The following is a 17,848-nucleotide window of genomic DNA, read 5'->3' as shown; positions in this document are numbered from 1 at the left end:
TAAATGGACTAGATGTTTCTCCCTCTAACTCTTTGACCCCAGGGAGTGTATAATGGGACAGTGCAGAGAGAGCCTCACTCTGTATCCCACTCTCTTGTAGCGATGGTTTGAGGTAACACCGGAGGAGGCTCAGGTCCAACAACTATCCAGGTCAGGAGAAGGGGTGTGGGTCTCCATGAGGAACGATTCCCATCTCCGGCTTCTCCACAGCCACTCCGGGGAAATTCTGCAAGAGGTTGAGCTGGAACCTCTGATCCGCCACATGTTCGGTGAGGGAGACAGTGGATGGTGTTCGGGGAGGATAATTGCAGAATGTACAGGGAGGGTGTCCGGGAGGATAACTGGGGAATGTACGGGGTTCGTGTCCGGGAGGTTAATTGGGGAAAGTACAGGGTTGGTGTTCGGTGAGGATAATTGGGGAATGTACGGGGAGGGGGTTCGGGAGGATAATTGCTGAATGTACGGGGTTGGTGTTCGGTGAGGATAATTGGGGAATGTATGGGGTTGGTGTCCGGGAGGATAATTGGTGAATGTACGGGGAGGGGGTTTCAAGGATAATTGGGGACGGTACGGGGAGGGGGGTCAGGAGGATAATTGGGGAATGTACGGGGAGGGGATTCAGGAGGATAATTGGGGACGGTACGGGGAGGGGATTCGGGAGGATAATTGGGGAATGTACGGGGAGGGGGTTCGGTGAGGATAATTGGGGAATGTACGGGGAGGGGGTTCGGTGAGGATAATTGGGGAATGTACGGGGAGGGGATTCAGGAGGATAATTGGGGAATGTACGGGGAGGGGATTCAGGAGGATAATTGGGGAATGTATGGGGAGGGGATTCAGGAGGATAATTGGGGAATGTACGGGGAGGGGATTCAGGAGGATAATTGGGGAATGTACGGGGAGGGGATTCAGGAGGATAATTGGGGACGGTACGGGGAGGGGATTCAGGAGGATAATTGGGGACGGTACGGGGAGGGGGTTTCGGACGATAATTGGGGACGGTACGGGGAGGGGGTTCGGGACGATAATTGGGGACGGTACGGGTAGGATGTAAGGTGAGGATAATTGGGGACGGTAAAGGAGGGGGATCGGGACGATCATTGGGGACGGTACGGGGAGGGGGTTCAGGAGGATAATTGGTGAATGTACAGGGTTGGTGTTCGGGAGAATAATTGGGGAATGTACGGGGTTGGTGTTTGGTGAGGATAATTGGGGAATGTACGGGGAGGGGGTTCGGGAGGATAATTGGGGAATGTACGGGGAAGGGGTTTCAAGGATAATTGGGGTCGGTACTGGGAGGGGGTTCGGGAGGATAATTGGGGATGGGAGGGGGTTCGGGAGGATAATTGGGGAATGTACGGGGAGGGGGTTTCAAGGATAATTGGGGACGGTCTGGGGAGGGGGTTCGGGAGGATAATTGGGGACGGTACGGGGAGGGGGTTCGGGAGGATAATTGGGGAATGTACGGGGAGGGGATTCGGGAGGATAATTGGGGACGGAACGGGGAGGGGATTCGGGAGGATAATTGGGGACGGAACGGGGAGGGGGTTCGGGAGGATAATTGGGGACGGTCCGGGGAGGGGGTTCGGGTTGATAATTGGGGACGGTACGGGGAGGGGGTTCGGGAGGATAATTGGGGACGGTACGGGGAGGGGGTTCGGGAGGATAATTGGGGACGGTACGGGGAGGGGGTTCGGGAGGATAATTGGGGAATGTACGGGGAGGGGGTTCCGGAGGATAATTGGGGACGGTACGGGGAGGGGGTTCGGGAGGATAATTGGGGACGGTACGGGGAGGGGGTTCGGGAGGATAATTGGGGACGGTACGGGGAGGGGGTTCGGGAGGATAATTGGGGACGGTACGGGGAGGGGGTTCGGGAGGATAATTGGGGACGGTCCGTGGAGGGGGTTCGGGTTGATAATTGGGGACGGTCCGGGGAGGGGGTTCCGGAGGATAATTGGGGACGGTACGGGGATGGGGTTCGGGAGGATAATTGGGGAATGTACGGGGAGGGGGTTCGGGAGGATAATTGGGGACGGAACGGGGAGGGGATTCGGGAGGATAATTGGGGACGGAACGGGGAGGGGGTTCGGGAGGATAATTGGGGACGGTCCGTGGAGGGGGTTCAGGTTGATAATTGGGGAATGTACGGGGTAGAGGGTTCAGGAGAATAATTGGGGATAGAGGGCATAATGGGTCTTTGAGGGAAATATTCAAAGACCTGACAGCGAGGCAATGATTGTAGCGACAAAAAGTTTTGGGGAAAAATAACAAGGTGGGAAAACTAATTTCTGACAAAAATGGGGAATGGCATGGATAGGCCATGTTGGGGTTGACAATCAGGATGGGAAATGGGTGGGGCCATAAAAGCCCATCTGACTCTCTTACCCCTTCCCTCCCACTCCCCTACCACTCCAACTTCCTACCTACACTTCTCTCCATGTCTACCCTCCATCCATTCCTACCTAAATGTTCGCCCTGAAACCTCCCTGCACCCGCTCACCTTCCCCAACTCTGCTCCCCAGGTCCAGCACCACTGCGTCCCGACGACCACCTCATCACCACCCTCCTCGGCCACCGAAACCGCCTCTGGATTGGCACAGCAGGAGGGACCATCCTGTCCCTTCCCCTCTCAGACGGTAGGTAGAGAGTGGAGTAGACAGGTTGTAATGGAGGAGAGATGTGTCAATGAGGGACAGTGGGGATGCCGTTAGTAACACAGGATGATGAAGGACAGGGGTCACTGAGGGACAGGGTGAGGGAGCTGGATTAACGTCAGGGGGGATACAGTCAGTAACACAGTGCGATGGGGGAGAGGGGTCACTGAGGGACAGGGTGAGGGAGATGGATTAATGTCAGAGGGGATACAGTCAGTAACAGGACGATGGGGGAGAGCGGTCACTGAGAGAGGGTGAGGGAGCTGGATTAATGTCAGAGGGGATACAGTCAGTAACACAGGGCGATGGGGGAGAGGGGTCACAGGGATGGTGTGAGGGAGCTGGATTAACGTCAGAGGGGATACAGTCAGTAACACAAGGCGATGGGGGAGAGGGGTCACTGAGGGACAGGGTAGGCTGCCTGGATTAACGTCAGAGGGGATACAGTCAGTAACACAGGACGATGGGGGAGAGGGGTCACTGAGGGACAGTGTGAGGGAGCTGGATTAACGTCAGAGGGGATACAGTCAGTAACACAGGACGATGGGGGAGAGGGGTCAGTGAGGGATGGTGTGAGGGAGCTGGATTAATGTCAGAGGGGATACAGTCAGTAACAGGATGATGAAGGATGGGTCACTGAGGGACAGGGTGAGGGAGCTGGATTAACATCAGGGGATACAGTCAGTAACACAGGGCGATGGGGGAGAGGGGTCACTGAGGGACAGTCTGAGGGAACTGGATTAACGTCAGTGGGGATACGGTCAGTGACACAATGTCCTGGGGGAGAGGGTCACTGAGAGATGGTGTGAGGGAACTGGATTAATGTCAGAGGGGATACAGTCAGTGATACAGAACACTGGGGAAGAGGGGTCACTGAGGGATGGTGTGAGGGAGCTGGATTAAAGTCAGTGGGGATACTGTCAGTAACACGGCGATGGGGGAGAGGGGTCACTGAGGGACAGGGTAGGCTGCCTGGATTAACGTCAGAGGGGATACAGTCAGTAACACAGGACGATGGGGGACAGGGGTCACTGAGGGACAGGGTGAGGGAGCTGGATTAACGTCAGAGGGGATACAGTCAGTAACACAGGGCGATGGGGGAGAGGGGTCACTGAGGGAACTGGATTAACATCAGTGGGGATACAGTCAGTGATACAGAACACTGGGGGAGAGGGGTCACTGAGGGATGGTGTGAGGGAACTGGATTAACGTCAGTGGAGATACAGTCAGTAACGGCGATGGGAGAGAGGGGTCACTGAGGGACAGGGTAGGCTGCCTGGATTAACGTCAGAGGGGATACAGTCAGTAACAGAAGGCGATCGGGGAGACGGGTCACTGAGGGACAGTGTGAGGGAGCTGGATTAACGTCAGGGGATACAGTCAGTAACACAAGGCGATGGGGGAGAGGGGTCACTGAGGGACAGGGTAAGCTGCCTGGATTAACGTCAGGGGATTCAGTCAGTAACACAAGGCGATGGGGGAGAGGGGTCACTGAGGGACAGGGTAGGCTGCCTGGATTAACGTCAGAGTGGATACAGTCAGTAACACAAGGCGATGGTGGAGAGGGGTCACTGAGGGACAGGGTGAGGGAGCTGGATTAACGTCAGAGGGGATACAGTCAGTAACACAAGGCGATGGGGGAGAGGGGTCACTGAGGGACAGGGTGAGGGAGCTGGATTAACGTCAGAGGGGATACAGTCAGTAACACAAGGCGATGGGGGAGAGGGGTCACTGAGGGACAGGGTGAGGGAGCTGGATTAACGTCAGAGGGGATACAGTCAGTAACACAAGGCGATGGGGGAGAGGGGTCACTGAGGGACAGGGTGAGGGAGCTGGATTAACGTCAGAGGGGATACAGTCAGTAACACAAGGCGATGGGGGAGAGGGGTCACTGAGGGACAGGGTGAGGGAGCTGGATTAACGTCAGTGGGGATACAGTCAGTAACACGGCGATGGGGGAGACGGGTCACTGAGGGACAGTGTGAGGGAGCTGGATTAACGTCAGTGGGGATACGGTCAGTAACACAAGGCGATGGGGGAGAGGGGTCACTGAGGGACAGGGTGAGGGAGCTGGATTAACGTCAGAGGTGATACAGTCAGTAACACAAGGCGATGGGGGAGAGGGGTCACTGAGGGACAGGGTGAGGGAGCTGGATTAACGTCAGAGGGGATACAGTCAGTAACACAGGAGGATGGGGGAGATGGGTCAGTGAGGGATGGTGTGAGGAGCTGGATTAATGTCAGAGGGGATACAGTCAGTAACACAAGGCGATGGGGGAGAGGGGTCACTGAGGGACAGGGTGAGGGAGCTGGATTAACGTCAGTGGAGATACAGTCAGTAACGGCGATGGGAGAGAGGGGTCACTGAGGGACAGGGTAGGCTGCCTGGATTAACGTCAGAGGGGATACAGTCAGTAACACAGCGATGGGGGAGAGGGGTCACTGAGGGACAGGGTGAGGGAGCTGGATTAACGTCAGTGGAGATACAGTCAGTAACGGCGATGGGAGAGAGGGGTCACTGAGGGACAGGGTAGGCTGCCTGGATTAACGTCAGAGGGGATACAGTCAGTAACACAAGGCGATGGGGGAGAGGGGTCACTGAGGGACAGTGTGAGGGAGCTGGATTAACGTCAGGGGATACAGTCAGTTACACAAGGCGATGGGGGAGAGGGGTCACTGAGGGACAGGGTAGGCTGCCTGGATTAACGTCAGGGGATACAGTCAGTAACACAAGGCGATGGGGGAGAGGGGTCACTGAGGGACAGGGTGAGGGAGCTGGATTAACGTCAGAGGGGATACAGTCAGTAACACAAGGCGATGGGGGAGAGGGGTCACTGAGGGACAGGGTGAGGGAGCTGGATTAACATCAGAGGGGATACAGTCAGTAACACAGGACGATGGGGGAGAGGGGTCACTGAGGGACAGGGTGAGGGAGCTGGATTAACGTCAGAGGGGATACAGTCAGTAACACAGGACGATGGGGGAGAAGGGTCACTGAGGGAGGGTGAGGGAGCTGGATTAATGTCAGAGGGGATACAGTCAGTAACAGGATGATGAAGGATGGGTCACTGAGGGACAGGGTGAGGGAACTGGATTAACGTCAGTGGGGATACGGTCAGTGATACAGAACACTGGGGAAGAGGGGTCACTGAGGGATGGTGTGAGGGAGCTGGATTAACGTCAGTGGGGATACGGTCAGTGACCGTGTCCGGGGGGAGAGGGTCACTGAGGGATGGTGTGAGGGAGCTTGATTAAAGTCAGTGGGGATACAGTCAGTAACACGGCGATGGGAGAGAGGGGTCACTGAGGGACAGGGTAGGCTGCCTGGATTAACGTCAGAGGGGATACAGTCAGTAACACAGGACGATGGGGGACAGGGGTCACTGAGGGACAGGGTGAGGGAGCTGGATTAACGTCAGAGGGGATACAGTCAGTAACACAGGGCGATGGGGGAGAGGGGTCACTGAGGGAACTGGATTAACATCAGTGGGGATACAGTCAGTGATACAGAACACTGGGGGAGAGGGGTCACTGAGGGATGGTGTGAGGGAGCTGGATTAACGTCAGTGGAGATACAGTCAGTAACGGCGATGGGAGAGAGGGGTCACTGAGGGACAGGGTAGGCTGCCTGGATTAACGTCAGAGGGGATACAATCAGTAACACAAGGCGATCGGGGAGACGGGTCACTGAGGGAACTGGATTAACGTCAGTGGGGATACAGTCAGTAACACAAGGCGATCGGGGAGACGGGTCACTGAGGGACAGTGTGAGGGAGCTGGATTAACGTCAGGGGATACAGTCAGTTACACAAGGCGATGGGGGAGAGGGGTCACTGAGGGACAGGGTAGGCTGCCTGGATTAACGTCAGGGGATACAGTCAGTAACACAAGGCGATGGGGGAGAGGGGTCACTGAGGGACAGGGTAGGCTGCCTGGATTAACGTCAGGGGATACAGTCAGTAACACAAGGCAATGGGGGAGAGGGGTCACTGAGGGACAGGGTAGGCTGCCACTGAGGGATGGTGTGAAGGAGCTGGATTAAAGTCAGTGGGGATACAGTCAGTAACACGGCGATGGGAGAGAGGGGTCACTGAGGGACAGGGTAGGCTGCCTGGATTAACGTCAGAGGGGATACAGTCAGTAACACAGGACGATGGGGGACAGGGGTCACTGAGGGACAGGGTGAGGGAGCTGGATTAACGTCAGAGGGGATAGAGTCAGTAACACAAGGCGATGGGGGAGAGGGGTCACTGAGGGACAGGGTGAGGGAGCTGGATTAACTTCAGAGGGGATACAGTCAGTAACACAAAGCGATGGGGGAGAGGGGTCACTGAGGGACAGTGTGAGGGAGCTGGATTAACATCAGGGGATACAGTCAGTAACACAAGGCGATGGGGGACAGGGGTCACTGAGGGACAGGGTAGGCTGCCTGGATTAATGTCAGAGGGGATACAGTCAGTAACACAGGGCGATGGGGGAGAGGGGTCACTGAGGGAACTGGATTAACATCAGTGGGGATACAGTCAGTGATACAGAACACTGGGGGAGAGGGGTCACTGAGGGATGGTGTGAGGGTGCTGGATTAACGTCAGTGGAGATACAGTCAGTAACGGCGATTGGAGAGATGGGTCACTGAGGGACAGGGTAGCTGCCTGGTTTAACGTCAGAGGGGATACAGTCAGTAACACAAGGCGATCGGGGAGACGGGTCACTGAGGGACAGTGTGAGGGAGCTCGATTAACGTCAGGGGATACAGTCAGTAACACAAGGCGATGGGGGAGAGGGGTCACTGAGAGACAGGGTAGGCTGCCTGGATTAACGTCAGGGGATACAGTCAGTAACACAAGGCGATCGGGGAGACGGGTCACTGAGGGACAGTGTGAGGGAGCTGGATTAACGTCAGGGGATTCAGTCAGTAACACAAGGCGTTGGGGTTGAGGGGTCACTGAGGGACAGGGTAGGCTGCCTGGATTAACGTCAGAGGGGATACAGTCAGTAACATAAGGCATTAGGGGAGAGGTGTCACTGAGGGACTGGGTGAGGGAGCTGGATTAACGTCAGAGGGGATACAGTCAGTAACACAAGGCGATGGGGGAGAGGGGTCACTGAGGGACAGGATGAGGGAGCTGGATTAACGTCAGAGGGGATACAGTCAGTAACACAAGGCGATGGGGGAGAGGGGTCACTGAGGGACAGGGTGAGGGAGCTGGATTAACGTCAGAGGGGATACAGTCAGTAACACAAGGCGATGGGGGAGAGGGGTCACTGAGGGACAGGGTGAGGGAGCTGGATTAACGTCAGAGTGGATACAGTCAGTAACACAAGGCGATGGGGGAGAGGGGTCACTGAGGGACAGGGTGAGGGAGCTGGATTAACGTCAGAGGGGATACAGTCAATAACACAAGGCAATGGGGGAGAGGGGACACTGAGGGACAGGGTGAGGGAGCTGGATTAACGTCAGTGGGGATACGGTCAGTGACCGTGTCCTGGGGGAGAGGGTCACTGAGGGATGGTGTGAGGGAGCTGGATTAAAGTCAGTGGGGATACAGTCAGTAACACTGCGATGGGAGAGAGGGGTCACTGAGGGACAGGGTAGGCTGCCTGGATTAACGTCAGAGGGGATACAGTCAGTAACACAGGACGATGGGGGACAGGGGTCACTGAGGGACAGGGTGAGCTGGATTAACGTCAGAGGGGATACAGTCAGTAACACAGGGCGATGGGGGTCAGGGGTCACTGAGGGACAGGGTAGGCTGCCTGGATTAATGTCAGAGGGGATACAGTCAGTAACACAGGGCGATGGGGGAGAGGGGTCACTGAGGGAACTGGATTAACATCAGTGGGGATACAGTCAGTGATACAGAACACTGGGGGAGAGGGGTCACTGAGGGATGGTGTGAGGGAGCTGGATTAACGTCAGTGGAGATACAGTCAGTAACGGCGATGGGAGGGAGGGGTCACTGAGGGACAGGGTGCGGGAGCTGGATTAACGTCAGGGGATACAGTCAGTAACACAAGGCGATGGGGGAGACGGGTCACTGAGGGACAGTCTGAGGGAGCTGGATTAACGTCAGTGGGGATACGGTCAGTGACACCGTGTCCTGGGGGAGAGGGTCACTGAGGGATGGTGTGAGGGAGCTGGATTAACGTCAGTGGAGATACAGTCAGTAACGGCGATGGGAGAGAGAGGTCACTGAGGGACAGGGTAGGCTGCCTGGATTAACATCAGAGGGGATACAGTCAGTAACACGGCGATCGGGGAGACGGGTCACTGAGGGACAGTGTGAGGGAGCTGGATTAACGTCAGGGGATTCAGTCAGTAACACAAGGCGATGGGGGAGAGGGGTCACTGAGGGACAGGGTAGGCTGCCTGGATTAACATCAGTGGAGATACAGTCAGTAACACAAGGCAATGGGGGAGAGGGGTCATTGAGGGATAGAGTAGGCTGCCTGGATTAACGTCAGTGGAGATACAGTCAGTAACACAAGGCGATGGGGGAGAGGGGTCACTGAGGGACAGGGTGAGGGAGCTGGATTAACGTCAGTGGGTTACAGTCAGTAACACGGCGATGGAGAGGGGTCACTGAGGGACAGTGTGAGGGAGCTGGATTAACATCAGGGGATACAGTCAGTAACACAGGGCGATGAGGGAGAGGGGTCACTGAGGGACAGGGTGAGGGAGCTGGATTAACGTCAGAAGGGATACAGTCAGTAACACAGGGCGATGGGGGAGAGGGGTCACTGAGGGACAGGGTGAGGGAGCTGGATTAACGTCAGTGGGGATACAGTCGGTAACACGGCGATGGGGGAGACGGGTCACTGAGGGACAGGGTGAGGGAGCTGGATTAATGTCAGAGGGGATACAGTCAGTAACACAGGGCGATGGGGGAGAGGGGTCACTGAGGGATGGTGTGAGGGAGCTGGATTAACGTCAGTGGAGATACAGTCAGTAACAAAGGGCGATGGGGGAGAGGGGTCACTGACGGACAGGGTGAGGGAGCTGGATTAACGTCAGTGGGGATACAGTCAGTAACACGGCGATGGGGGAGAGGGGTCACTGAGGGATGGTGAGAGGGAACTGGATTAACGTCAGTGGGGATACAGTCAGTAACACGGCGATGGGGGAGAGGGGTCACTGTGGGACAGTCTGAGGGAACTGGATTAACGTCAGTGGGGATACGGTCAGTGACACAGTGTCCTGGGGGAGAGGGTCACTGAGGGATGGTGTGAGGGAACTGGATTAATGTCAGAGGGTATACAGTCAGTGATACAGAACACTGGGGAAGAGGGTCACTGAGGGATGGTGTGAGGGAGATGGATTAAAGTCAGTGGGGATACAGTCAGTAACACGGCGATGGGAGAGAGGGGTCACTGAGGGACAGGGTAGGCTGCCTGGATTAACGTCAGAGGGGATACAGTCAGTAACACAGGACGATGGGGGACAGGGGTCACTGTGGGACAGGGTGAGGGAGCTGGATGAACGTCAGAGGGGATACAGTCAGTAACACAGGACGATGGGGGACAGGGGTTACTGAGGGACAGGGTGAGGGAGCTGGATGAACGTCAGAGGGGATACAGTCAGTAACACAGGGCGATGGGGGAGAGGGGTCACTGAGGGAACTGGATTAACATCAGTGGGGATACAGTCAGTGATACAGAACACTGGGGGAGAGGGGTCACTGAGAGATGGTGTGAGGGAGCTGGATTAACGTCAGTGGAGATACAGTCAGTAACGGCGATGGGAGAGAGGGGTCACTGAGGGACAGGGTAGGCTGCCTGGATTAACGTCAGAGGGGATACAATCAGTAACACAAGGCGATCGGGGAGACGGGTCACTGAGGGACAGGGTAGGCTGCCTGGATTAACGTCAGGGGATACAGTCAGTAACACAAGGCGATGGGGGAGAGGGGTCACTGAGGGAACTGGATTAACGTCAGTGGGGATACAGTCAGTAACACAGGGCGATGGGGGAGAGGGGTCACTGACGGATGGTGTGAGGGAGCTAGATTAACATCAGTGGAGATACAGTCAGTAACGGCGATGGGAGAGAGGGGTCACTGAGGGACAAGGTAGGCTGCCTGGATTAACGTCAGAGGGGATACAGTCAGTAACACAGGGCGATCGGGGAGAGGGGTCACTGAGGGACAGGGTGAGGGAGCTGGATTAATGTCAGAGGGGATACAGTCAGTAACACAGGGCGATCGGGGAGACGGGTCACTGAGGGACAGTGTGAGGGAGCTCGATTAACGTCAGGGGATACAGTCAGTAACACAAGGCGATGGGGGAGAGGGGTCACTGAGGGACAGGGTGAGGGAGCTGGATTAACGTCAGAGGGGATACAGTCAGTAACACAAGGCGATGGGGGAGAGGGGTCACTGAGGGACAGGGTGAGGGAGCTGGATTAACGTCAGTGGGGATACAGTCGGTAACACGGCGATGGGGGAGACGGGTCACTGAGGGACAGGGTGAGGGAGCTGGATTAATGTCAGAGGGGATACAGTCAGTAACACAGGGCGATGGGGGAGAGGGGTCACTGAGGGATGGTGTGAGGGAGCTGGATTAACGTCAGTGGAGATACAGTCAGTAACAAAGGGCGATGGGGGAGAGGGGTCACTGAGGGACAGGGTGAGGGAGCTGGATTAACGTCAGTGGGGATACAGTCAGTAACACGGCGATGGGGGAGAGGGGTCACTGAGGGATGGTGAGAGGGAACTGGATTAACGTCAGTGGGGATACAGTCAGTAACACGGCGATGGGGGAGAGGGGTCACTGTGGGACAGTCTGAGGGAACTGGATTAACGTCAGTGGGGATACAGTCGGTAACACGGCGATGGGGGAGACGGGTCACTGAGGGACAGGGTGAGGGAGCTGGATTAATGTCAGAGGGGATACAGTCAGTAACACAGGGCGATGGGGGAGAGGGGTCACTGAGGGATGGTGTGAGGGAGCTGGATTAACGTCAGTGGAGATACAGTCAGTAACAAAGGGCGATGGGGGAGAGGGGTCACTGACGGACAGGGTGAGGGAGCTGGATTAACGTCAGTGGGGATACAGTCAGTAACACGGCGATGGGGGAGAGGGTCACTGAGGGATGGTGTGAGGGAACTGGATTAATGTCAGAGGGTATACAGTCAGTGATACAGAACACTGGGGAAGAGGGTCACTGAGGGATGGTGTGAGGGAGATGGATTAAAGTCAGTGGGGATACAGTCAGTAACACGGCGATGGGAGAGAGGGGTCACTGAGGGACAGGGTAGGCTGCCTGGATTAACGTCAGAGGGGATACAGTCAGTAACACAGGACGATGGGGGACAGGGGTCACTGTGGGACAGGGTGAGGGAGCTGGATGAACGTCAGAGGGGATACAGTCAGTAACACAGGACGATGGGGGACAGGGGTTACTGAGGGACAGGGTGAGGGAGCTGGATGAACGTCAGAGGGGATACAGTCAGTAACACAGGGCGATGGGGGAGAGGGGTCACTGAGGGAACTGGATTAACATCAGTGGGGATACAGTCAGTGATACAGAACACTGGGGGAGAGGGGTCACTGAGAGATGGTGTGAGGGAGCTGGATTAACGTCAGTGGAGATACAGTCAGTAACGGCGATGGGAGAGAGGGGTCACTGAGGGACAGGGTAGGCTGCCTGGATTAACGTCAGAGGGGATACAGTCAGTAACACAGGGCGATCGGGGAGAGGGGTCACTGAGGGACAGGGTGAGGGAGCTGGATTAATGTCAGAGGGGATACAGTCAGTAACACAGGGCGATCGGGGAGACGGGTCACTGAGGGACAGTGTGAGGGAGCTGGATTAACGTCAGGGGATACAGTCAGTAACACAAGGCGATGGGGGAGAGGGGTCACTGAGGGACAGGGTAGGCTGCCTGGATTAATGTCAGAGGGGATACAGTCAGTAACATAAGGCGATGGGGGAGAGGGGTCACTGAGGGACAGGGTAGGCTGCCTGGATTAACGTCAGGGGATACAGTCAGTAACACAAGGCGATGGGGGAGAGGGGTCACTGAGGGACAGGGTGAGGGAGCTGGATTAACGTCAGAGGGGATACAGTCAGTAACACAAGGCGATGGGGGAGAGGGGTCACTGAGGGACAGGGTGAGGGAGCTGGATTAACGTCAGTGGGGATACAGTCAGTAACACGGTGATGGGGGAGAGGGGTCACTGAGGGTCAGTGTGGGAGCTGGATTAACGTCAGAGGATACAGTCAGTAACACAAGGCGATGTGGGAGAGGGGTCACTGAGGGACAGGGTAGACTGCCTGGATTAACGTCAGAGGGGATACAGTCAGTGACAGAGAGGGGTCAAGGTTCACTGAATAATATTGCTTGGTGGTCCAATTTGTTTTGCAGAGCGGGAGTCTGAACCAATCACTCCTGTCTCCAATGGAACTGCTTCTGGACCAGAGGTTCCCCTTAACGGCAAAGGATCCCATCAGCAGCCCACCTTCTGCCAGTCCTCCCAAGCACAGATCTGCTTCCACGGACATAAGGGTCCCGTTCAGTTCCTCGTCGCCATCTCAGGTAGGACTGTTGATGTGTCGGATGCTGTGGTTACATACCCCGTAACGGGTTAAAAGCACCAGCAGAAACCTGGAGTCTGGTTTTGCTATAAACAAAACACTATTTATATAGAATCTACCAATAATAGTAAACTTAAAACCAGATAAACCAAGGATTAACAGTGTTAGGCATTTATAAGCATATATAGGTGTGAGTATATATTTCTCAAGCTCATTCCAGCTTAGGTGGTAAATGATACGGTCCAATGATGGTATGTGAGGAAGTTCAGATCAATGCATGAGGTTGCTGTTGTTGGTAAGAGAGAGAGAGGTTTGTAATCCAAAGGCGCATGTTGTGAGAAGGCAATTACGTCGATATTCCACGATAGCAATGCGAAATAACAATAGCAGTAGGTTTTATCTCCGAAGTTGTTCTACTCCACACACGAAGTATCACCAACAGTGATCTTCAACGAATATCCTTTCAACACAAGTGGTCCCACACCCGAGTTCAGCTATGGGACGTCCCAAAGTGGTGGCCACAGGATACTCGAACAGAATCCGCGTAGGGATTATCACTAACAGTAGCTCATCACAAACGGGACCCTGTTCAAGGGAGCCACCACCCAGGCAAGGGTCAACACACCGGTAGATTCCACAAGGCTACCTCAAAAACACAACGTGATAGCCACATCCAGTTCTACGACATATGACATAACTCCAACAGTGATTTGCCACAGGGGTGCCTGTCTTCAGTGAAGTACCACACCCAGACAAGGGTAACACACACATGGTATTCACAGGTTTCCCCTCCCCAGAGAACCCACTCCTGTGGATTAACTAAGTGACAATTACACTTTTGTAGCCGAATGGAAACAAACTCATCTTACGGGCTACTTGGAGAGAGAGCCCAAACAGTGATCTCTTTGTCACCAGGTTTCAAACCTTCCTCTCCCCTCTTCTCTTCCTGCAAACTTGTTCTAGTTGCAGAAACTTGTGAGAGTCATTTATCAATACTCAGGATTGATCTCAACTCACCCCTTTTGGGCTACTGAAAGTTTAAACCAGCGATCAACTCACTGGTGTCTTCCATTGACCGAACCCATCTTGACTCTAAAACTGTGTCTTTCTGTGTGTCTTTGTACATTGAAAACATGCTGCAGGAAAAATGTAAACAATCGCTGCTCACCATGGCAACCCAGCAATTCTGCGGTCAGTAGAAATCCAAAAGTCAATCTCATTCTCCAGGCATGTTAAAGTGACAGACCACAGAAAAAATGTGTACATGGACTAACCCCACTTGGGGAAATGAGGAGTGTTCCCTCACACTCCTGACCTGTAGACAGTGGAGGGTGATGTGTCGGATGCTGTGTACATGGACTAACCCCACTTGGGGAAATGGGGAGTGTTCCCTCACACTCCTGACCTGTAGACAGTGGAGGGTGATGTGTCGGATGCTGTGTACATGGACTAACCCCACTTGGGGAAATGAGGAGTGTTCCCTCACACTCCTGACCTGTAGACAGTGGAAGGGTGATGTGTCGGATGCTGTGTACATGGACTAACCCTACTTGGGGAAATGGGGAGTGTTCCCTCACACTCCTGACCTGTAGACAGTGGAGGGTGATGTGTCGGATGCTGTGTACATGGACTAACCCTACTTGGGGAAATGGGGAGTGTTCCCTCACACTCCTGACCTGTAGACAGTGGAGGGTGATGTGTCGGATGCTGTGTACATGGACTAACCCTACTTGGGGAAATGGGGAGTGTTCCCTCACACTCCTGTAGACAGTGGAGGGTGATGTGTCGGATGCTGTGTACATGGACTAACCCTACTTGGGGAAATGGGGAGTGTTCCCTCACACTCCTGTAGACAGTGGAGGGTGATGTGTCGGATGCTGTGTACATGGACTAACCCTACTTGGGGAAATGGGGAGTGTTCCCTCACACTCCTGTAGACAGTGGAGGGTGATGTGTCGGATGCTGTGTAAATGAACTAACCCCATCTTCCCATCCCCATCACCCATTTTGCCCTCTCCTTTTCCATTCCGCTCCTCCCCCACATCCCCCATTTCTGTTACAGGCAGCCTGAAGCCCGTCGATGGTCCCAGAGATGTTCTCACCCAGACGCAGAGTGGGGAGGGGTCAACCTCACTGATCCTCAGCGGAGGGGAGGGATACATCAACTTCCGAATTGGTGAGGGAGCCAGCTCAGTTCCTGTACTGCATAGGCATCTATACTAACCCCATTGCCAAACTAACTAATCCCTTCAACCTACCTAATGTCTATCTCCCTCCCTTCCTGTAAATCCAACAGCCTCTTCAACACCCGTATTGTATCTGCCTCCAACCCTCCAGCAGCATTGTGTAAAAAAAAATGTGCCCCTCACATCTCTCTTGGACTTCTCCCCTTTCACCTTAAGTGCTTGCCCTTTGGTATTAGACATTTTCACCCTGGGGAAACAGATACTGTCTGTCTGCTCTCTGTGCCTCCCGTAATCTTATAGACCTCCATCAGGTCTCCCCTCAGCCTCTGTCACTCCAGAGAATACATGTCAAGTCAGAAAACCCTGGTCAGACCACAGAGGATTGTCTGCAGTTCTGGTCTCCTCGTTCCAGGAAGGGTGCAGAAGAGGTTCACTAGGATGCTGCCTGGATTGGAGGGCATGAATACAAGGAGAGGTTGGACAAACTTTCGTTATTTTCTCTGGAGTGACAGAGGCTGAGGGGAGATCTGATAGTTTATAAGATAATAAGAGGCACACATAGAGTAAACAGACTGTATCTGCTCCCCCAGGGTAGAAATGTCGAAAATCAGAGGGCATATGTTTAAGGTGAGAGGGGAGAAGTTCAAAGGAGATGTGCAGGATATTTTTTTTAACACGGAGTGGTGGATGCATGAAATTCGCTTCCAGGGTGGTGGTGGAGACAGATACGATAAGACATTTAAGAAGCTGTTAGGCAGAAACATAAATCTGCAGGGAACAAGGGAAATGGACATCAAGTACAGGGATCGGAGGGTGGCGGATGTCACATACAGGAATCGGAGGGAGGTATACGGGGATCGGAAGGCAGTGGACGTCACATATGGGAATCGGAGGGTGGTTGACATTGTGTAAATGGAAGGAATTAGTTTAGTTGGGCACAACCTTGTGGGCAGAAGAGTCTCTTGATCTGCGTTTATCAACGGGTGAGGTTTAGGGGACAGAGTTAACAAAACAGAGAGGCGTGGGTCAGGCTGTCAGTGTCTGCAGAGGGCAGGGATCGCCTCATCTCTTCCCCAAGAACTGACCACTGTTCCCTTTTCTACCCTGTCAGGAGACGATACCAGTGCCTCAGAGACCGGCAGCAGGCTCCTGAAATCAGACCGCAGTCACCTCATCGTCTCAGGGATCGGCACGTGAGGAAGGAGTCACCCTCTGAAACCTGTCCTTCTCCCCCCCCCCCCCCACACACCCCCACTATGGATGCGGCTAGATTCTGGCCTCACGTTCTTCTCACTGAACTCACTACAGAAAGGGTTAATGTGTGCCAGCCATCTCTCTGGGATTAATAATTAATGTGTACGGATACCACTCCCTCCAAGGAGGGATTAATTTTTTCCTTTTTTTCTCTTTGTCTCTCTCTCTGTCACCTTAGGTACACTAAGTAAGGGTTAACGTGTGAGGGTATCAGTCCCTCTCTCTCGTGGTGGGATCAACATGTACAGGGCTGTGGCAGTTTTTAAATCAAATATTATTCTCTTCCCCCCCCACCCCCCAAGTTAGCGAAATTACTGGAACTCATGGGAGGAGCACACATAAGAGGCATTATTACTTTCCGAGGTTATTTTGAGACACTTCCTCAGAATCTTCATTCAGAGATGGCCTCAAACCTCATCTCCCTCCCAACTAACTGGCCCAAAATCGCCTGTTCAGAGACAGTCCCTTAACTGGACATCATAAACAGAGAGGACAGGGAAGTAAAATTTGGAAACATTCCACAACTTTGACTAACATTGTCACCATTGCTTTTGAGTTATTCTGTAAATCTATGGTATTCACACTCCCTCTGGCACTTTACAGATGGTCCTAGAGCACTGAGTAGGTATTGATTGCCTGGCACTCCGATCTCCTCAGAGATGTTTTCTTAACCCACAGCATCTTTGCCAGTGAGACACTCCCTTACATTGAGTCAGTATGTACCCACGTCCCTTACCTTTGCAGATGCCCCGTGATGGGTAAAATCTTGACTGGTCGCTTGATTTGTCTTGATATGATTTAGAGATGCCGCCTAATAATTGTGCTTTAGAGATTCTTGCCAATAGCAGTAAAAATAGGGATAATTGGGGATTAATTCTTAAAGAAGACTTAATTGGGGACGTTCCCTACTCTAAACCTGCACATTCTGCTGTCTTAAAGGGATCTCCCCATTGTGAATGCCCTTCCCTTCACTCAAATGGCATTTAGAGACAGTTCCTACCCAGTATTGATTTAATATCACACTGTTGGGGGGGTGGTAGGAGAGGGTATTCACCTCTCGCTCCCCTTCTCTAGTGATCATCCCAGGACAGAATTCTCCCCCTCCCCCCAGTGAGATGCATTCCAAAGTGAAATCGCCATCTTCATCCCATTTGTTCAGGTGCATGGCTGTTGAGACAATTATTTTTCTAATCAAAATAAAAGTGTTAAGTATT

The 17,848-nt window shown here is 53.8% G+C and overlaps 1 protein-coding gene across 6 annotated transcripts in view; it reads left to right on the top strand.

The window, feature by feature from the left end:
- LOC132385452 (C-Jun-amino-terminal kinase-interacting protein 4-like) overlaps window positions 1–17,848 on the top strand; it is a 173,608-nt gene extending 155,760 nt beyond the window's left edge. For 5 of the 6 annotated variants that reach the window (XM_059957533.1, XM_059957531.1, XM_059957534.1 and 2 more), the window contains exons 24-28: window positions 101–269; window positions 2,526–2,639; window positions 13,025–13,195; window positions 15,257–15,370; window positions 16,492–17,848. In XM_059957533.1, coding sequence (XP_059813516.1) covers window positions 101–269; window positions 2,526–2,639; window positions 13,025–13,195; window positions 15,257–15,370; window positions 16,492–16,577 — 654 coding nt within the window. In that variant the 3' untranslated portion in view covers window positions 16,578–17,848. The remainder of the gene's footprint in view (window positions 1–100; window positions 270–2,525; window positions 2,640–13,024; window positions 13,196–15,256; window positions 15,371–16,491) is intronic. The other variant, XR_009509185.1, reaches the window with a different exon arrangement.

The sequence above is a fragment of the Hypanus sabinus genome, assembly GCF_030144855.1.
Source record: "Hypanus sabinus isolate sHypSab1 chromosome 24 unlocalized genomic scaffold, sHypSab1.hap1 SUPER_24_unloc_1, whole genome shotgun sequence".
NCBI lineage: Eukaryota > Metazoa > Chordata > Chondrichthyes > Myliobatiformes > Dasyatidae > Hypanus > Hypanus sabinus.
This window is presented reverse-complemented; position numbering and strand designations above follow the sequence as displayed.